Source organism: Macrosteles quadrilineatus, unplaced genomic scaffold (assembly GCF_028750875.1).
Source record: "Macrosteles quadrilineatus isolate MER2022 unplaced genomic scaffold, UCM_ALF_1.0 Scaffold_19__1_contigs__length_3004403, whole genome shotgun sequence".
Taxonomy (NCBI): domain Eukaryota; kingdom Metazoa; phylum Arthropoda; class Insecta; order Hemiptera; family Cicadellidae; genus Macrosteles; species Macrosteles quadrilineatus.
The window spans coordinates 2,162,975-2,182,524 of record NW_026542612.1 but is presented as its reverse complement, the minus strand read 5'-3'; the positions used below and the strand labels follow the sequence as shown (position 1 = coordinate 2,182,524).

The window sequence follows — 19,550 nt, the reverse complement described above, 5'->3', positions numbered from 1 at the left end:
TATCCAAAATCAACATTGGATGATTTTCTGAAACTTTGTTCCCATTTAGTGTTTCGATGTCCACATAGCCCATTCCCTTTGGGGATGTAAGAGACTGATTGATTCCATTAACACGAAGACTTGACTTTTGACGTTTAATTCCCAACAGTTGGGCTGCTCTTTCTGTTATGAAATCACATTGACTGCACGAGTCGATTAGAGCTCTGAAGACATGAGCAACACCTTGCCTAGACACCAACTTTACCAATACAGTTGCTAATAAAACAGTGGTGTTCTTTTGAGGTCGAGAAAAATTTGTTGATACTCCAGCAAATTCATTTTGACTTTGAGATGAAGATGAACATGATACAGCATTTCTTGATGTGAGGTCTTTCGATGGTTCTAAATGTAACAGGGTGTGGTGATTTTTATGACATTTAAAACAATAGTTTTTCGATTTGCAGATACTGACTTTGTGATTTCCAAGACAAGAGAAACAACGTTGCTTGGATTTGATTAGTTCATACCTTTCTTGAGGAGATTTTTCTTTGAATAAAGTACAGGAATATACTTTGTGTCCAGGTTTAGAGCAAACGAAGCAAGGGAAATCACTGGAGCTTTGTGTTGATGCAAGGGTAAATGGTCTGGGATGAGTCATTTTATTTTTGCGGTTGAAGTTGGACAAAGGTGGGATATTTGAGTGAGGTTTGACCCATTTACTACTATTGGGTGAGTGCATGGACACATCTTCAGCATGTGCACAATGATTTGACAGAAAAGTTATTACCTCATTGACTGAGGGCAGAGATTCAGGGTCATTTCTTGAAGATTCATATTTATTTAACATGTTTGAGTCTAGTTTTCGTAAAAGCATTGATGCTAAGAGAGGATTGTTTTCCACTACATCACAGCCTAATGCTGTTAGAGCTTGGGAATTTTCATTAAAAGAGTTTAGCAAGTTTCTGAGATCCTTAGTAGAGGAAAAACTAACACTGGGCAAATCAATGATTTTATTGATGTGAAGAGATGAAAGCCTTCGCACAGAGTGGTAACGATCTCGCAACATGTTGTACGCGATGTACAACATGTATGTTGATGTATGATGTACATGTGATGAACATGTATGATGATGTATGTTGTAGTTTGCTTCAGAGATGGGTAGGGATTTGACCAGATTGAGTGCTTCACCAGATAAAGTACTAAGTAGATATTGAAATTTAGCCACATTTGAGAGAGATGAATTTGAATGAATTGTGGTATCAAAGAGGTTGATGAAGGCTATCCAAGTTTGAGAGTCACCATTAAAGTTTTTTAATTCTATTTTCGGTAAGCGCACCACAGACATGTTAGAGTGTTCCCGTTCATTGAGATGAGAGGTAATAGATTGATTGCCATCATTGACTTTACCTTCCAAAAGATAAGCATTTATTTTACTTTCTATGCTGATACAAAGTTCATTTATTTCCTCCTGTCGATCAGATCTTGTTCATCATAGTCACCAGGCAGAGTAGGCACGTCCAGTAATTTTCTAATGTGTTCATTAAATTCACAACGCTTTTCATTGACTTCACTTTTATAAGAATTAACCTTTTGTTGATCAACTAATTGAACATGATCATTTTCTGATATAGTGTCAATAAATGAAAGAATATTATTGAGACGAACTTTTATTAGTTTAGAAAATTTGACAAAGGTTTGATACTTCATTTTGTATATTAAAGGAATGTACTAATGAGCTGATTGGAAAAATGTGGTTGTAAAGGAAAAGATAGAAAGGGGTAGTAATATTGTTACTAAGGCAACAGAATCAAACATTCCAATTTTTCAGAGTACATTAGTAGATTTTTAAGATTTAATTTTAAATATCTTGATGAAATAACAAATAATAATGTACACTATTAGTAATTTTGAATATCCATATTCTTGATTCTTTCATCCGGCTCGAAGGACCAATGAAATGATTAGGGAATTTTAGAGAGGAGAGAATAGTTTTAGGCTTGATGTATGATGGAAAAGGATAGAGATTTACCTTGAATAGTTATATCTTTCTAATCTTGATTCTAGTCTTGAGCTTAATAGTGTTGAAGAAAGAGAAAATCCTTTATAACTTTTAAGATATACTTACATAATCTAGAGAAAATCACCATTAAATAAAAGTAAAAAGATTGAGGACAAAACTTAGATGTATTTCTTGACCATTTTTCACAATAATAATAATATCAAAACAATAATCACATGTAGTAAAATTGAAAAACCCAAAAACATGTGTTGGAGACAGACTAAAATAAAATAAACCATAGAATACTAAACATATGACAACAGCTAATTTGCAACCAAAAGGTGAGTGAGCGTAGCGAACGAACTTCAACCTGGAGACGAGTTAGCGTAGCGAACGAGCTAACCTGAAGGCAAGTGAGCGCAGCGAACGAGCTCCAACCTAAAGGTGAGTGAGCGTAGCGAACGAACTTCAACCAGGACGTGATTGAGCCATGCGAACGAGATCATCTTGAAAATTAAGAAGTTAAACGGGGCAAAGCCCGCGGGTACAGCTAGTTAAACCTAAAACTTAAACATTGGTCAATATAATAAGTCCATTTTCATAGACAGTCCAACTTAACTTGGTCACTTCCAGTTAGAAACCTTTGACTGAACCTGTACGATGCTTTTTTACTGAGACGATTAAGAGATGATGAAAAACATTTAGACATAAGAGACATGTTTGATGTATGTGTTGTATGTTAGATTTCTTTTATAACATAACATAGAACGTAGAACCAGAACATAGAGGTGACTTAGAAGTTAAGTAGATCATAGAGTTTTAGTAGCTAGTAGCTCTACCAAGAGACATAGTAGGCTTTAACCCGAGAGTTGGTAACTATAATAGCCAGGGAACGTATGATGCAATAACTATTCTAATGTAGCTTTCAAAGATTAAGTCAATTGTAGTTAAAAGAGTGGGAAAATACACTGGTTGGTTTCATAACCTACTTGTCAGTTCTGATGTAGTTACTCTAGATTACCAGATTAACATACCAGATACATTCCTCGGTGCCTAACGTAAGTAATTATATAACCACGAAACTAGACCCAATATTTACCAACGTAAGCATTATCTACCTGATGTTTACCAAAAACTAAAACTAAATTTTTGTTTCTTACCAGTCTCATGTGGCTAGATTTATTAAAATTCTTTACTTAAAAAGTTTAGGCTTCGCAAATGTTGAAAAAAGGGAAAATACGAGAAGTACATAAGTAAAATCTATTTTATACTAACTTTGTGTTTAAACACTTAGAAGTAAATACCGTTTTAGCTTCCTTTTTCGAGGAAAGCCTGTAGAAGGATCGTCCTTGTTGAGTCTCAGCCTTGTGATAAGGAGTGAAATTCTTTTCCTTCGTAAAGCATTGTCGTCTTCTTCGGAGTTGCGATACGCACTGAAAAAGGCAAAAGAACGAGTCATTTGAGTGTAAGTTTAACAGAAAAGATAACAGATAGAGCATACCAACAACAATAATATAAATGCGTACCTACCAATCTGAAGGGAAATGTGTACGGTACGAAACCAATTTTGGTGCTATGTCTACTTTTGAAGGGGATATGAGTTGTCTATCTACAATTTATGACAAACGTTGTCTACTGGACTTCTTCCACTGAGGTTATCCAATGAAGAAACTGTGATGTAAGATACCAATATTTGGAAGCCTTTACAGTAATTGATCATCTAGTTTTTTTTGTTGGATGACCTTTTGTCTTTGGTTTCATCACACGACTGATTGTTGATTTCTAACGTCTGATGTGATCTAATGTTCCAGATTAGTTATCCAGAGACCTGTGATTACAATAAGAGTCAGCCCTCGTCGACTGATGGCTGTTCACTGTACAGTGTATACATCACAATACATCACAACAATGGCCTGACAGTTTACTCGGCTATGTAAGCTTTACCAACAACAACGACCAAGCAATCACAGTGCTTACAACAACAATGTGCGTTACTTGATAGGGAGAGTAGTTGATTATTCAAATTATTTGGCAAACAACATTGAGCTGAGCTGTAGTTTGTGTTGTGTGGTAGGAAATGTTTCACGCAATAACACCGATTATACACCATTATTGCATTGCGTTATTCAGTAATTTACACCAATTCCAGTCTACTTCTAACATCTGGAATAGAATCAGATTTTTAGAGGATATAAATTTTTTTAAACTATATAATAATGCGAGTCAATAATTATCTTGCCTCATTGCTCGGTAATGTTGACGTTTAATGTTCAGCCATGTTGTTATGAAAAGGATTTTTTTTTTGTTAGTACCAATATCTATACAGGGTGATTGATATAATTGTGCCAGCCGTTTTATTCGAAAACTATAAGAGATATCAAAAAAAGTTAAACGGTAAGTGCCTTGGATTTTTTTATTTAAAAAATGATAGTCTAGTCAAAAAAAATATTTTAGCCGCCATTTTTCCAATATGGCCGCCAACTTTGATTTTTCTTATGGAACACCCTGTATTTTATGATGTATTCTGGTAGAAAAAGTAATTTTAAGACGATTTTATTCTTATGATTTTTTTCATAAACCTAACCGTTTCAAAGATAATGATGGTTTAAATTGCGAAATTTCGAATAGTTTTCGAATAAAACAGCTGGCATGCTTGCTTAGGCTTTATCGAAACTCTTTCTCATGCAGAAATTTCAAAACTTTAACCATTATTATCTTTGAAACGGTTAGGTTTATGAAAAAAATTATAAGAATAAAATCGTCTTAAAATAACTTTTTCTACCAGAATACATCATAAAATACAGGGTGTTCCATAAGAAAAATCAAAGTTGGCGGCCATATTGGAAAAATGGCGGCTAAAATAATTTTTTGGACTTGACCACAATTTTTTAATGAAAAAATCCAAGGCACTTACCATTTAACTTTTTTTGATATCTATTATAGTTTTCGAATAAAACGGCTGGCACACTTATATCAATCACCCTGTAGAGGTCTATCTATAGTTATTTATATTATGTGAAATGTAATTCATTCTCTTTTACTAGTGTAAAGTCATAAAACTCATCTATAATCTATAATCATCTATATAGTCCAGTAAATAGAGACAGAAATAGGGGTGTTAACTTACAAACGGTCCGGTAAGTCTAAATTTTTTATATGTTGTCTAGGATGTTAAGTAGGTGTTAAAACCGCAAAATGCACAATTCTACCCCCTCCGCGCCTGCCGCCATATTGAAAAATCGAAAAAATCGGTACTTTCTAGAGATTTTCGCCTATATCTTCGTTTTGGTGCGTTTTAGAGAAAAATATGTTATTGCAATGTTAGACAATTAAATTTTCTATAATATAAGTATAACAATTTGGTTATAAGACTTATGGATACGAAAATATTCAATTTATTTTACAATAAAACGTAATTATTTTTTGTTATCTTGCCAAATCTCTTTCTTTAGATCGCTGTAATTCAGTAATGAAATATTCTAGGATAACAAGTATCCCAATCACATGTATAGAGCATTTAATTACCTACAAAATGCTTCTATTCTTTAAGCCAACCGTTTGATGTGGTGCTGAAAAACAAACAAAACAAATTAAAAGAATGGGTCTATTTTTTCGTTTTTTTGACCTAAAAATTAACAAATTAACTTTCAGTTTTCGGTTTAATTTTCAGTTAATGAAACCATACTTACTGTGCTTACTACATGTAACAGTGCAATGCTCATGATGCAGGTACTATATTCCTCCCTTACAAATATGCACTGGTGAGAGGAGGTGTTAAATTTAAAACAACCCACCAACACAGCAAGTAAATTTTTAAAGATTCATTTATTTAAACAAAATAAGATCAAATACTGTAATAATAAACGTTTAATAAATAAGTAAACTAATGGCTAACAGAATTAAAATAAACTAAATAACTAACATATTAGAAAATTTATTACTGGAGCTTTGCTCGTTTAGTAGGCATCTTCATCTTATGGGGTTATGCATATTATTCCACACATGGCATGAAAAGTCCCTCGACCATCTAGAGTATTGACGTTTAAGTCGGCGTTATCAAAAACCAGTTGGCAGAAAGCATCGCCACGGTTGGGTTTCACCAGAGGTAGTTGTTGTTGCATGATGGTAGACAGTTGTAATTGTGCTTCGTGATAAGAGGAAGAAAATCCAAAAGATGACATTAAATCTACCAGAAGCTTTGAACCAAACTTTTTGTACATGAATACACTTAGTCCAGTCAGAAGGGGTGAGACACAAAGGACCTTGGTCTTGCAGCAGCTATGACAGCGTGCGATAAGGCCACACATTTCTTTTTCAATTTCTCCAGAGATATTTTCTTGTTCTTTGTTATAACGGGTGTGTTGATGTTCAGTTCTATCACCTAATAATTTTCTTTAGCCTTTCTTTATTTTCTTTAATATAAAAATATATAAAAATATACCCTAACTCAATTATTTATTATTCTATGGGTAACTAAAGACTGTTTCGTGTTTATAAAATTTTTTGTTATGTTGGCATAGCAACTTCCTAGTTGGAGAAAACAAATGTGCTTATGAGTTGTACAAGTTTATATGTGTTCAAGCCCTTGATGCAAGAAATTTTGCAAAATAACAGAAAGTTTGATTTGTTACAGTTAAAAAATTTGAATATTTAACCGTCCACAACATTGACATTACGTATTTATCTTATTTTGATCTTATTTTGTTTAAATAAATGAATCTTTAAAAATTACTTGCTGTGATGGTGGGTTGTTGTAAATTTAACACCTCCTCTCACCAGTGTATATTTGTAAGGGAGGAATATAGTACCTGCATCATGAGCATTGCACTGTAACATGTAGTAAGCACAGTAAGTATGGTTTCATTAACTGAAAATTAAACCGAAAACTGAAAGTTAATTTGTTAATTTTTAGGTCACAAAAACGAAAAAAAAGACCCATTCTTTTAATTTGTTTTGTTTGTTTTTCAGCCCCACATCAAACGGTTGGCTTAAAGAATAGAAGCATTTTGTAGGTAATTAAATGCTCTATACATGTGATTGGGATACTTGTTATCCTAGAATATTTCATTACTGAATTACAGCGATCTAAAGAAAGAGATTTGGCAAAATAAAATAAAAAAATACGTTTTTATTGTAAAATAATTTGAATATTTTCGTTTTCATAAGTCTTAGAACCAAATTGTTATACTTATATTATAGGAAATTTAATTGTCTACAACATTGCAACAACATATTTTTCGCTAAAACGCACCAAAACGGAGATATAGGCGAAAACCTCTAGAAAGTACAGATTTGTTCGATTTTTCAATATGGCGGCGGGCGCGGAGGGGGTGGAATTGTGCATTTTGCGGTTTTAACACCTACTTACCATCCTAGACAACATATAAAAAATTTAGACTTACCGGACCGTTTGTAAGTTAACATACCTCTATTCACTGGACTAATAATCCATAATCAAACAGACTGCCATCATATCGAGCTTATTAATCTGAAAGTTGAAATATGATTGCCAAACACGAAACCATGATTGCCAAAACCAACTTCTGAATACTTTTGTATCTAATAATAGATCATAAAGAACGTAGCCCTTTATTTTAGACCAGCATTTGAATGCAAAAACTTAAAAAAACTACTTTAGTATAAATTGTAAACATTATCACATATTAGTTGTAGTCAAAGTCGAAAGATACAAAATTTGACGTGAAAATCACAATGATTTAATAAATATTGGCACGTTAACATTTGCAATTGGAATTAAAACAATATATTTATCGTGAGTCCGCCAAACAGTTTGAAACAGAACCAATGACTTCTAAACCGGTCTATTGATTCACATAATGTCACAGCCAATGATTTAAACATAATCTTTTCCAACTAAGTTTACCTTAGTACAGTAACGACATTTTGCCATCCCAGCAAAACAAAACAAGTTTCATAAAACCGACATTTAAACAATACAATAATATTAGCTTTGCCAAAACCTTATAGCAGTAAGACTATTTATATTTCTCGTAAGCAGAAAGCCAGATTAGACAAGTAAGCTAGTTTACGAAAGCTGTAAAATAAGCCTATTAGTATAAGAGATGTATATTTTTAGACAAATGTTTGTAAATAAATATGATATATTTTACACAAGTTTTATTGTACCTATTTCTATATTTGTAACATGACTTATCGTCATAAGTAATCTTTATGAGTACGGTAGGTATATTCTCCTGCTTTAGGTGCAAACGAAAAATTGAACAGTAGCCTATTACAACAGCTGCTATGCTACTTAGTACAACTAAATGCTCAATGGTCCACTGTTCAGTAAGCCTAGATTTAAGAGCTTCCTTTGACAGATACTGGGTCCCGCGGTCGTATGTGATACTCTCCACTCTTGGTAAAGTACTTGACCCACGGCACCGCCTGGTAACCGCTCTTCTCCGTCACCTTAAGGTAACGAACACTTAGTCCGGAGATGCTGTATGCGGATATCTCAAATTTTACCTCTATTGGACGCGAAGTCTCCTTGTCCAGACTAGGGACACTAGGAAGGCCAAACTGCGCGATCATGAAGTACTCTTTACATCCTTCCAGGTTTTTGATAGACCACTTGATCACATTGCTCTCTGGGACGTAACTCACGGTTCCAACACCAAACTGAAACTTGGGCGAGTCAACGTCACCGGGGACTGGTATGAGTATGTGGACGAAGCTTGCTGAACGACGGTTCTTGAAGTGTGACGTCACCTTTACCGTGTACTCCACACGCTGTCTGGACAGTCGGGTCACACAGTCCACCCAGACCGGGGGCCTGACGTACGTATTGATGCGGTAGGACATCAGCTCAAACTCACCGTCAGGAGGAACGAAGGTTATAGTACGATCCTGATCGAACTTCGTCAGCCTAACACTTTGGTGGAACTTGAGTTCGTCCAGGTCCACGTATTTTCCGTTTTCAGTAGATTCCTTATCACGTAACAGCCTATCGTTGATTCCAAGGTGCAGTTCGGGCATTCCAGATAGTTTTGACGTTATTTTGATCGAACCATGTATTTCACTGGAGATCACAGCACCGTTGTACTTGGCTGTGAGGCAGACTGACTCCACGACGTCCAGGAACACCTCGTTCCTCTTGTACACGATACCGCCAGATCTCCACGACACAGCGTTGGTTACAGCGTCTGGGACGTTAGGTGTTCCTAGCTTCCTACTCTCCTGAGTTATGTACTCCTTTAGTATGTTGCTCTCGGTGATTTGTGGATAGCCAAAGTCCAGGATCTCGTCTAAGATCTCGTACAATAGTACGAAGTTGTCACGTATACTCTCTTCCCGAACGTCCCTGAAGTACTCTTTCATGACGTTGAGTGCTTTGTATAGGAACGTGAAGACGAGGGAGATGTTAGCGTTGCTGCTGACGGTGGCTACCACGTACACGTTGTTGGTCCTGACGTAGGCGAAAGTGATGTCTCCTACCTGTAGCACCGGTGCTGCCGACATCTCTCCCGTGGACATCACGGTGGGCATGAACATGTCTATCACATCAGACTCGTGGCTGTGGCGGTAGTTCCTGGATATCAGAGACTTGCCCAACAAGTCGACTATGTGTATTGCAGAAACAGACATGATAAAGACCACACAAAAATGGGAACACAAATAGTGACTAGACTTTTTTGTTGTTGTTTTCATTATCTGCTATAACAGCTGATTAAAGAAATGCATATAGAAAAAGAGTCCTATTTTGGGCGGGTCTGCCATTGATTATAGAACTCTATACTGTATAGCCAATCACTGTTTCGACAAGCCCAAAACAACAAATGGTAAGAATGTAAACTTGTAAAGCCTTAAAAGGGTTTACATTATACTATTGGCTTAGGTATAAGACTTCTCATCCTATCATAAAAATCTGGAGCCTATATTGATGCGTTCTTTTTGGGTAGACTAAAGAGTATTATTATTCAGGGTAAGATTTGAAGCGGATGTTCTACACTTTTGTTACGGTACATTATCAAACATCTAGTAAAATTCTGTAGATATTTACGATTTATTTATAACTTAAAGTTTAAGATACCTATTTGAAAAAAAAATATATAAAGCAAACAACAATAAAGATTTTCCGACAGAACCATTTTTAAAATCGATCTTCAACATTTTCAACATTTTTATCCTGACGGATTTCAAACGTACGTATGTTAATCTTTACTGATTAACATGAGGTACTCTTGTAAACTGTAGATAATAACACAAAATATCAGTCTAATTTTTAAAATTGTTTGTTAAGTTGCTTATCCTATATTATCCTATACTATAATACGAGCTAAGTCTGTTTGTGTGTTCGTCTTTAGTATAAATATCGAAATCCAGCGGATGGATTTTTACAAAATTTTAGAATTAGGGACATATAGCCCTAAAAACGTATTGGTGAATGCCACTACCTCAGAAAAATTGGTACTTCGCTAGACAACTCATTTGAAAATTAAAAACTTTAATATTGGCCTTATGGGCTGCTAAGTAATTATGTTGGTTGAACAAACTAACAAGGAAAAAGTAAACAAAATACTTGTAACAACAAGCCATCCACAGTTTACTAGCAAATTACAAAATACAGTACAAAGAGTAAAACATCAGTTGTGCAAAGATTTCACTAAAGATTACTCGACATTGGGGAAAAGTGTTTCGTATTGGTGACGTTTGAGTGCACTGGCGTCAACTCAAATGTTTCAGTTTTATTTAAGGGTAGGTTTTACAATTTTTATTCACTCATTTGTTGTTTGCATTATTTGGACAGCTGTATTCAGTTGAACTGGTATTCTTTTTTTTAGCTTTATTTTATTTTACAATCTGTTCAGTACAACTGTGAACAATTAGTAAAAGGCATAATATAAGTAAATGACTTGACCAAGAATCTCCCCAGTGAAAGATCTTGGAAAAATAAATAGTCATATCATGTAACTAAAACTATGCAAATCGGTATGGGAGTTCAAGAACTTTCACAATTTTTAGTCTGTTGGGAAATTCACTATTGTCCAGTAAGTTAACGGCTAAATTGTTCTGGTGGGTTTCGAGTTTTTCATGATATTTCTTGCTAATTCTTGTTATTTCTTCAATCACTGTAGGTATTTTTAAATCTTCATGGATTGTTTGATTCGAGACAAACCACGGAGCATCAACTATTCTTCGCAGCGCCTTTGACTCAAATCTTTGAATAATTGCTAAGTTGGATTTGCTTGCCGTTCCCCAAAGCTGTATCCCGTACGTCCAAATAGGTTTGATCATAACTTTGTAAAGTGTGAGTTTATTGGTCAACGAAAGCTTTGATGTTTTGCCTAGAAGCCAGTTGAGTTTACGAACCTTCAAGTCCATTTGTTGTCTTTTACACCAAATATGTGTTTTCCAGGTTAATCTTTTATCCATGTGGAATCCTAAATACTTAACGCTGTCCACTTCTGTCAACTCTATGTTGTTCAAAGTAACTGGAGGGCAGTTTTTTTTGTCTCAGCGTGAATGTAATATGTAAAGATTTTGTTTCATTAACTTTAGTTCTCCATTTTTTTAGCCACAGTTCGAAATCATTTAATGTAACTTGCAATTGATTTGAAGCATCTTGAGGATTTTCGTGAATGGAGAGAAATGCAGTATCATCCGCAAACGTAGCAACCGTAATATTTTGGCCCACGGGGATGTCGGAGGTATATAGTAAATATAAAACAGGTCCAAGAACACTGCCTTGGGGTACTCCAGATTGAATAGGCTTCAAGTCGGATAAAATTTCCTGAAATTTAATCTGGAAGAATCGTTTATTTAAGTAAGATTTTAACAAACTGTAAAAAGAATGGGGGAGCAAGGATTTAAGTTTATACAGAAGTCCAGTGTGCCACACTTTATCGAATGCCTGTTGTAAATCCAGAAATGCAGCAGAACAGTACTTTTTTGTTTCAAATGAATTTTTAATTATGTCTACTAGTCTGTGGGTTTGTTCAACTGTAGAGTGTCCTTTCCGAAAGCCAAACTGATGCTCAGGAATCAAATTTAAGTCTTCTATAATTGGGTTCAATCTTCTTAGGATTAGTTTTTCAAATAATTTGGATACAACAGGAAGCAAACTTATGGGTCTGTAGGACGAGACCTCATTTGGTGGTTTGCCTGGTTTTGGAATTACCACAAGTTGAGCTATCTTCAATTGAACTGGGAAATATTCTAGCCGTAATATAGCGTTAAATATGAAGGTTAGCAATAATATTCCTTTTCGTGGCAATTCTTTCAGAATCCTGCCAGTGATTAAATCGTATCCGGGACTTTTTTGGGTTTATTTTATTATTATTGAACAGGTATTCAAGTTCATTGTATTACAATAATCTTAACAGTAAGCAATATACGCTTAAATCGGACTTATTTGTCTTCAGATCCATCATATGATAGAGAGTATTTTATAGAGTATGCTCATGCTGGTTTTTCTTAGAAAAGAGAAAAAATAAAGATTTAATTTAGTACCAAGAAATAAATTACACCCCTCTTACAAAAATAATTGATTTTTCGTATTTTTTTGATACGCTGTAATATGCTGTATTAATGCAATTGTAGCAGATTCACAGGTATTAACCTGTGATCGCAGATTAAATCCTACTATAGGAACTGATATAAAAAATACTTCTTTTATTTTTAAAACCGTTGTTTTACTTATTTACAGTGTAAGACATTTGTAGATTAATAAATTAGTTTAAAATGAATTAATGTGTTGGATTGCCAAAGTTAAAATTTCCAACATACGCGAGTTTCCTTTGTTGCTGTTACAATCGAAATAAAAATACCGAAGCCATGGCTCGGTCACCCGCTACCGCTACTTAGACTGATTTACCATTACATTTTTGAGCATTTAGCAACATCATGTACTTACTTTAAGGTTATAATACCAAAGATCCAATGATGAAAGTTAGCTATTTTAATATTTTAGTAGTTTTTATGTTCTCAACAAGGAATTGTGTTACAATATTAATACTGTAGTACTGTAACAAATGCGGGCGATGTTACGGCAACTAATACAACGCCCCTTCATTAAAACCTCTGCAAGACGTCTTACTTCTGAGTATTCTGCGTAGTGTTTCTATATAGAGGGCACGTTGTTAAACCTATATATTTTTACTAAAGCTCTAAAATATATTCTTAGCAAATTTTCATTTGGGCATAGGCTATTAAAATAGGCAGCACGATATGACCTAGAGAAGAGCTAAAAAACAAACAATCTTGTACATTGAAGCGTTGTTCGAAAGGTTTAAAAGTTCAAAGGTCCTTCGTAGGAAATACAAAAAACTGTACACTTAAAATTCTCATTATATACTTATGGAGAAAACCGAAAAAGTATATCATATTAAGTTCATAACTGTTGTAGTTGGCTTGTTTTTAAATATGTTCATAGAATTTGGCAACTTAATTAGTTTTTTCCTGTATTATTAACATTTGATCAAAACATTTTCTCGTTCCCCGTTGCAGTGAACCTAAATACTGAACTCATGAAATCAAATATTTATAAGTATAAAATAAATAGGTATGCTTTTTATACAAATATTTTATAAACAAATTATTGGATTGGAAATATTTTAGTCTGCAGGTTTGCTGCGGCAGGGGTTAAGCCTTTTAATTAAGATACTGTACTAAAAACTCCTTAACTTTTCGTTTATGGTAAAAAAAATTAACAATGCGCATGGCACAACTGAACTTGTGTCCCAAGGGGTTAAACACTACTTTATTATTGACCAAAGACTATTCTTATGTTCGCTTCCGGGTGTAGTGCATTTGGTTGTCTTCAATTACTATTTTTAACACATATTTTTTTAAATATTGTTTGTGTTCAGGATTAATGTCAATAATTTACTACACCTCTTTAAAAAAAACCCTTCTAGAGAGAAATATTTATTCAACATATTTGGACTTAGATTGATTAGATACTACATAAACATCAAAACATGCTTACACATCTTTAACTGTAGTCAAATTATTACGGTACATAGGTTTGAGAATTTTGTTTTGATACTCCACTTACTGTATATAAATTAAAATTTAAATGATAATTCATTATAAAGCTACTGAATGTGGGATTAATTTTACAGTGTAGCTAAAAACCCCAACAACAAACCTCTTTAGTTTATTATTTGGCTCATTCTGTTCGACTTGAGATTCGCCAAGTTGAAAACCATGGGCAGCAAACTGTTATCCTAGTAAGCCTTTGTCCTATTGGCCTTCCCAGGTCTCTGATGATAATGTGCAATGCTGGTTTAGAAACACGCCTTTTGATTAATGAACTTAACTGTAGACTAGGAGAATTAGGAAAATTTTGGGTCAAAATATTATTGGCCAAATACTTGTCTTTTGACTTTTGGGTTCCAAAAGTCACCTAATAATTCTCCTCTTCTACAGGTAAGTTCTTTAATCAACAGGCGTGTTCCAACAAACTGCATTACATTATTTTTACGATTAGTACCGGGGGACCGAGCCTTGCTCGGTTGTGGTTAATTGGGTTAAATAGTCGAAACAATATTATAAAAATAAATGTTTTCTATATAATTTACAAATAAACCAAATTTACCATAAACTATATATTTTTAATCGTGCAAATAAGTTCAACTCTGTAATGTAAAATTATGCCATAAAATGAAATCGAGATAAACATAAAAATATGATCCTACTTAAGTTATTGAAACCCGTTGTTCATTTTTCTCGCTTACAGATAACAGCTGTCAAGGACGAAATCATGACCAAGTGAAAGAAATGGTTCAAAATTGGAATCTCATCCAAATCATTAAGCGTTGAACATAATGAACGTGCTCAACAACCCAGACAAGATTTATCGACTTAAGGGACCCTTAATTCTGGACCTGCCTACATTACTTACTTTTGGTATTGCATCTTTGACTATTAATACAACTTCAGTATCCAATAGTCAATAATTGCATGCATTTACTTATTCCTTATCAACAGATTGTAAAGTAAAGAAGAAGGAAAAAGAAAGAAACGTACATTACAGCAAATGAAAAATAAAAATAAACAATGTTATATTAGATTCAAAATGGGTCTCTTTAATGTTTAATTTTTATCATGTAACCCTAAGCCTTCATTTCGCGGCGGTAAGAGCGATTTTCCGCTATTGCACTATTACTCCTGAATAAATTAAAATTCTGCTCTCTCATTGGGGTTTGGTATAGGTTAATAGTTTAGTGCAAATTAAAACCTCCCAGTTATAATAAGTCTACTTTCAATTTTGACATAATTATAAGTTAAAGGCTCCTTCTGTTTTTTTATAATTATTTTGATCTAAAACCAGTGCTCGTTAATGAGTTTTTTTTCGAAAAAATTTAAAGTTCCCTACGGTACTTGTCCACTAATATTTACTAAATTGTAATAGAAAATCCACAAACGACATTGCTCAACAAAGCATGAAATAGGATACCTGGAGATTCAGCTCTCTTCGTGGGTTATTGATAGTTTACACCATCATTCAGATAAACCTTTTGAGACAAATTCCAATTATAGATAGAATCTATAAAGAATACGATTATTTATTTGAATAAGAAGTGTGATATGTTTGTTTGCTCCCTAAACTAAATCTTCCTTAAGTAAAATTAAAACCTCAACATACATACGTCCTCCCTAAAAATACTCCCGAATAGATGTATCAAAATCATCCTTCAAGGTTAAGCTGAATACATGATAAAGGTTGCTTTCTCTATGATTTAAGTTAATAGTGTTTTTTTGTCTTCAAAAATTTAGCAAGTTTTTTTTACTTTGTATTTAATTTACAATCTGTCCAAAAAGCAGAACAATTAGCAAATACAATAACAATACAATAAATTAACTGAAATAAACTTAAAAACTAACTAAACTGAATAAAGTTGTCCAATGTAAACTATAAATACCCCCACTGCAGCAAACCTGCAGACTAAGCGAATTTCCATTTACCTGGCTGGATATCTGCTAAAATATTCCCTTAAAATTGTCAAATATGTTTCTTATTTAAATAACATTAATTTGAGTAACTAAGTAGCCTACTTAGGTTTGCTGCTACAGTGAAGATATTGAGGTATGTTTTTTATTGAAATGTCGATAGCTTAGTATAACATAAACAAAATTGCCAAATTTTATTAAAATATATCCATAAACAATCAAACTGCAACAGTTTATTTATTCTCAATAAGAATAACATGGTAATTTTAAAAGTAAATTGTTTTATTATCTCCGTAACCATTAGGCATAAATCAAAGCTTCAATATATTATTTCTTTTTTTATGCTCTAGAAAATGGTTAGGAAAGAAATTGGTAGTGGCTTTCGTCAATATTTTTTTAGACTTATAAGTAAGTAATTCTAAAATTTAGTTTTTAAATAATTCCACTGGATTTCGAGATACATTTTACAAAGAAACAGACAAAGCTCATATTCGAGTATCGGACTAGCCAAAATAATAATTATATAATTGTAGGCCTAATAATATTAGCCTAAAACGACGTGGTTTCCTTTCATGCTGCTGCTACAATTTAATCTCTTTCCATCGTGCTACACATGTGTAATATAACTGATATTTTTAAAGAACCTTAACTACGTTAAAACCTAGAAGTGTTATAAATCCAACACACATTCTTGTTACTTTTGGTCCCACCATATTCATGTAAAATTGGAATCATATTTCCCATGTTGTATTTATAGACATCATTAGAAAGAATAACGTAGTTGAGTTGTTAACTGACAGAATGAGGTGATGTCGGTCTCTAACTTTTCCCGAATACGCCAACTTGTTAATCAAGTCAAACGGAACTTATTGTAAACTCTTGCATCTCTGTTATGTCACATCTTCTATCACAGCATCAATCTAAAACTAAGAGAGAAATAATTATAACATCGAGTGTAGCAAACTCACGAGTTACTCATTCCAATTGGTTATATTTTTAATATTTTGAATATAAATTGGCTAAGCCATAGTAGACTTCCCATCCAATGTAAAAATTTGAAGGCAAGATTAGATAGGCAAGAAAATAGATGCAGTTCAGGACCATCTCACCAGAGGGTACTAATGTATTGAGTTAAATGTTAATTTACATCCATGCCAACAGCTAATTGATTAACCACTTGACACTGAATATTGTCATTAGTTGTAGACCATCTCAACAGATTGCACCACGTTTTTTCTTCAAATGTTTACATTGGATGGGAAGTCTACTCTGTGTATAGTCAATGCTACACCTAGCCAAATAGAAAATAATTCTACTTCAGTATCCAAGTGTAAACTATGTAGGTGTGTTGTATTGGCTGGGTGATGCCTGATGGTTGACGTTGGGTGACGGGGTCTCGCCAGGGCGTCGTCGGCGTCGCCACCGGGGCGGAACACCTAGCAAGCGCAGGCGGAGGCGTAGCAACGGAAGTGGACGCAATCCTGTGACTCCAGCAGGATGAGATTGATGGTTGCCGGTCCGATGGTCCGGGACATCTCCACGAACAGACGTGGATCCTGGACCGAGTCACCTGGAAACTGCGAAACTCCAGTCTTTATAATACATTTTGCAGCTTTTCTTCTTCAACTTTGTTCTTGAAATACCAACATTTTGCACCTACAGTCTCCATGATGGAACCTATCTCCTGCCCCTCCGTCTACTTCGAGCCTTTAACCATCATTAACCAGTCCCGAGATTGACCATGAGGTAGACGGAGGGTGTCGACATCAAACGCATAAGAGTGACAACAAACCACTTTTAATCAATAGTTTTCCATAATATGTCCTCGCTCACTGGCAGAGGACGGGAAAGCCAGATTGACAGCGGACACAAAAGCACTTCTTTCCGACTTTGATATAATTATATCTGTTATGTATTTACCTTGTGTATGTGGAAAGTAACCAGCCAATTCGAATCTAAAAAAAAGGATAATATACCTTTGAGCAATTTTCTTCTTTAAAATTTCATCCTAATATTTTTTTAAATAACTTTATTCTTTTAATGAATACAAACCCTTTCTATCCTAATCCCTCTCATACAACAAAGTAATTCATATTTTAATCATAACTAGCTGTGAAATATAAGAATCAAAAGTTAGATAATATGTTTAACTATTCTCCTGGAATACAATTCTTTACTTCTGGTATGTAACAGCAATTGAAAAAACTATTTTGTACAAGATATCTGGGATGGATGATTTTAGATACAAATCGCAGAGCCAAAACATTTTTTGCACAATAAGAGTATTTTTGTGTAATGATTATCCAACCAGAAAAATTCAAATTATCCATCCGCATACTTGGATGTATTACCATGGTATTACGTTTACCCACAACAACGCCAGAAAGAGATTGTTGACTAACTCAAAACGGCCCACACGGAGATTAATGACAATTTAATAGCTGTCGAATTAACCATAATCGCCAAAACCAAAGTCTTGCAAATGAGGTTATTCCGTAAATGAAAAAGAGTGTTACAAATACAGTAGAGGTCGGTACCAGTAGCGATTCTTGTAGGACTACAACCATCCATCACAGGGTAGTGGGTACAATGGATGTCTAATGAGTAGGCCTGAGCAACAATGCCACAATGCCACTTTGATATTAATGGTCCTCAGCTCGATATGCGGGTGTATGACTTGTGCCATTCAATCACACATAGCCGAGCTACTGAGCTACTCAGCAGCCACTCGTCGGCAGTTGTCCAGACAATCAGCAGCTGAACTACTCAGCAGGCACTCGTCAGCAGTCGAACAGACACTCATCAGCTGAGCCAGGTACAGGGACATATCCTCTGTTTAGGAAATAAGTTATTGTTATTTTGTAGCAACATTATTTCATGCAAATTGTGCTCTTGATTTTCAAAGATTCAAACTAATGAAATTGACAGCTATTTTTATAGTTATTTCATTTGATTTAGGATTTATCATGGTTATTGGTCAAGTGTCAAAGTTTTGGGGATGGTTATTACATGTCCAATATTTAGTATAATTTTCATGTCCTCCTAAATTGCTTGAAGAGAAAACAATTGAAATACAGGGTGATTCAAAATGAATGACCCAGTTTTAACGCTTTATAACTTTTATACTATTAAACTTATCGCCATAAAATGCACATCAAACGAAAAAGCAACTCAAAGAGTTTATGCCTTCCAAAGACACATCATTTAACAAAATCGATCCAGCAGAACTGTAGATTTTATTGTACAAAGTTAAAAAGTAATCCCCAACTTTTTACCGCTAGAAATTTGGAGGTTACTTGACGTTTTTGCAAATAACTTTTAAATGGTGAGGAAATCGACCAAAGTGGAAGGTAATATTCCGAAAGAGAATAAAATTTCCTACAATCTACTATTATGCATTTTTTAAAAATACTCAAGAAAGGTACCAAAAAAAGCCTCAAAATGAAAGAAAAATTGAAAATCCCCGTCTTTAATGTAGACAATAAACTTAGCAAACATTAAATTTCACAATTTTTTATTTTAAGCCAAATTTAAGCTACATTTATTGAGTATTTTCAAGAAATGCATAATACTGTAGTAGATTGTAGGAAATTTTATTCTCTTTCGGAATATTACCTTCCAATTTGGTCGATTTCCTCACCATTTAAAAGTTATT

The 19,550-nt window shown here is 34.2% G+C and overlaps 2 protein-coding genes across 2 annotated transcripts in view; one reads left to right on the top strand and one right to left on the bottom strand.

The window, feature by feature from the left end:
- LOC129005317 (uncharacterized) overlaps positions 1-4,446 on the top strand; it is a 48,552-nt gene extending 44,106 nt beyond the window's left edge. Inside the window, exon 6 of the mRNA XM_054434174.1 lies at positions 3,790-4,446. The gene's annotated coding sequence lies outside the window, so the exon portion shown is untranslated. The remainder of the gene's footprint in view (positions 1-3,789) is intronic.
- A 3,686-nt stretch (positions 4,447-8,132) lies between these two features.
- On the bottom strand, positions 8,133-9,616 carry LOC129005306 (AP-1 complex subunit mu-1-like). Its single transcript, XM_054434163.1, has one exon. It carries the CDS (start codon positions 9,584-9,586, stop codon positions 8,300-8,302), a length of 1,287 nt encoding a protein of 428 aa, XP_054290138.1. The 5' UTR covers positions 9,587-9,616; the 3' UTR covers positions 8,133-8,299.
- Positions 9,617-19,550: the final 9,934 nt, after the last annotated feature.

Bases quoted from the DNA above. Each gene is read 5' to 3' on its own strand.
- LOC129005306 (XM_054434163.1), bottom strand. From the start codon at position 9,586: ATGTCTGTTTCTGCAATACACATAGTCGACTTGTTGGGCAAGTCTCTG.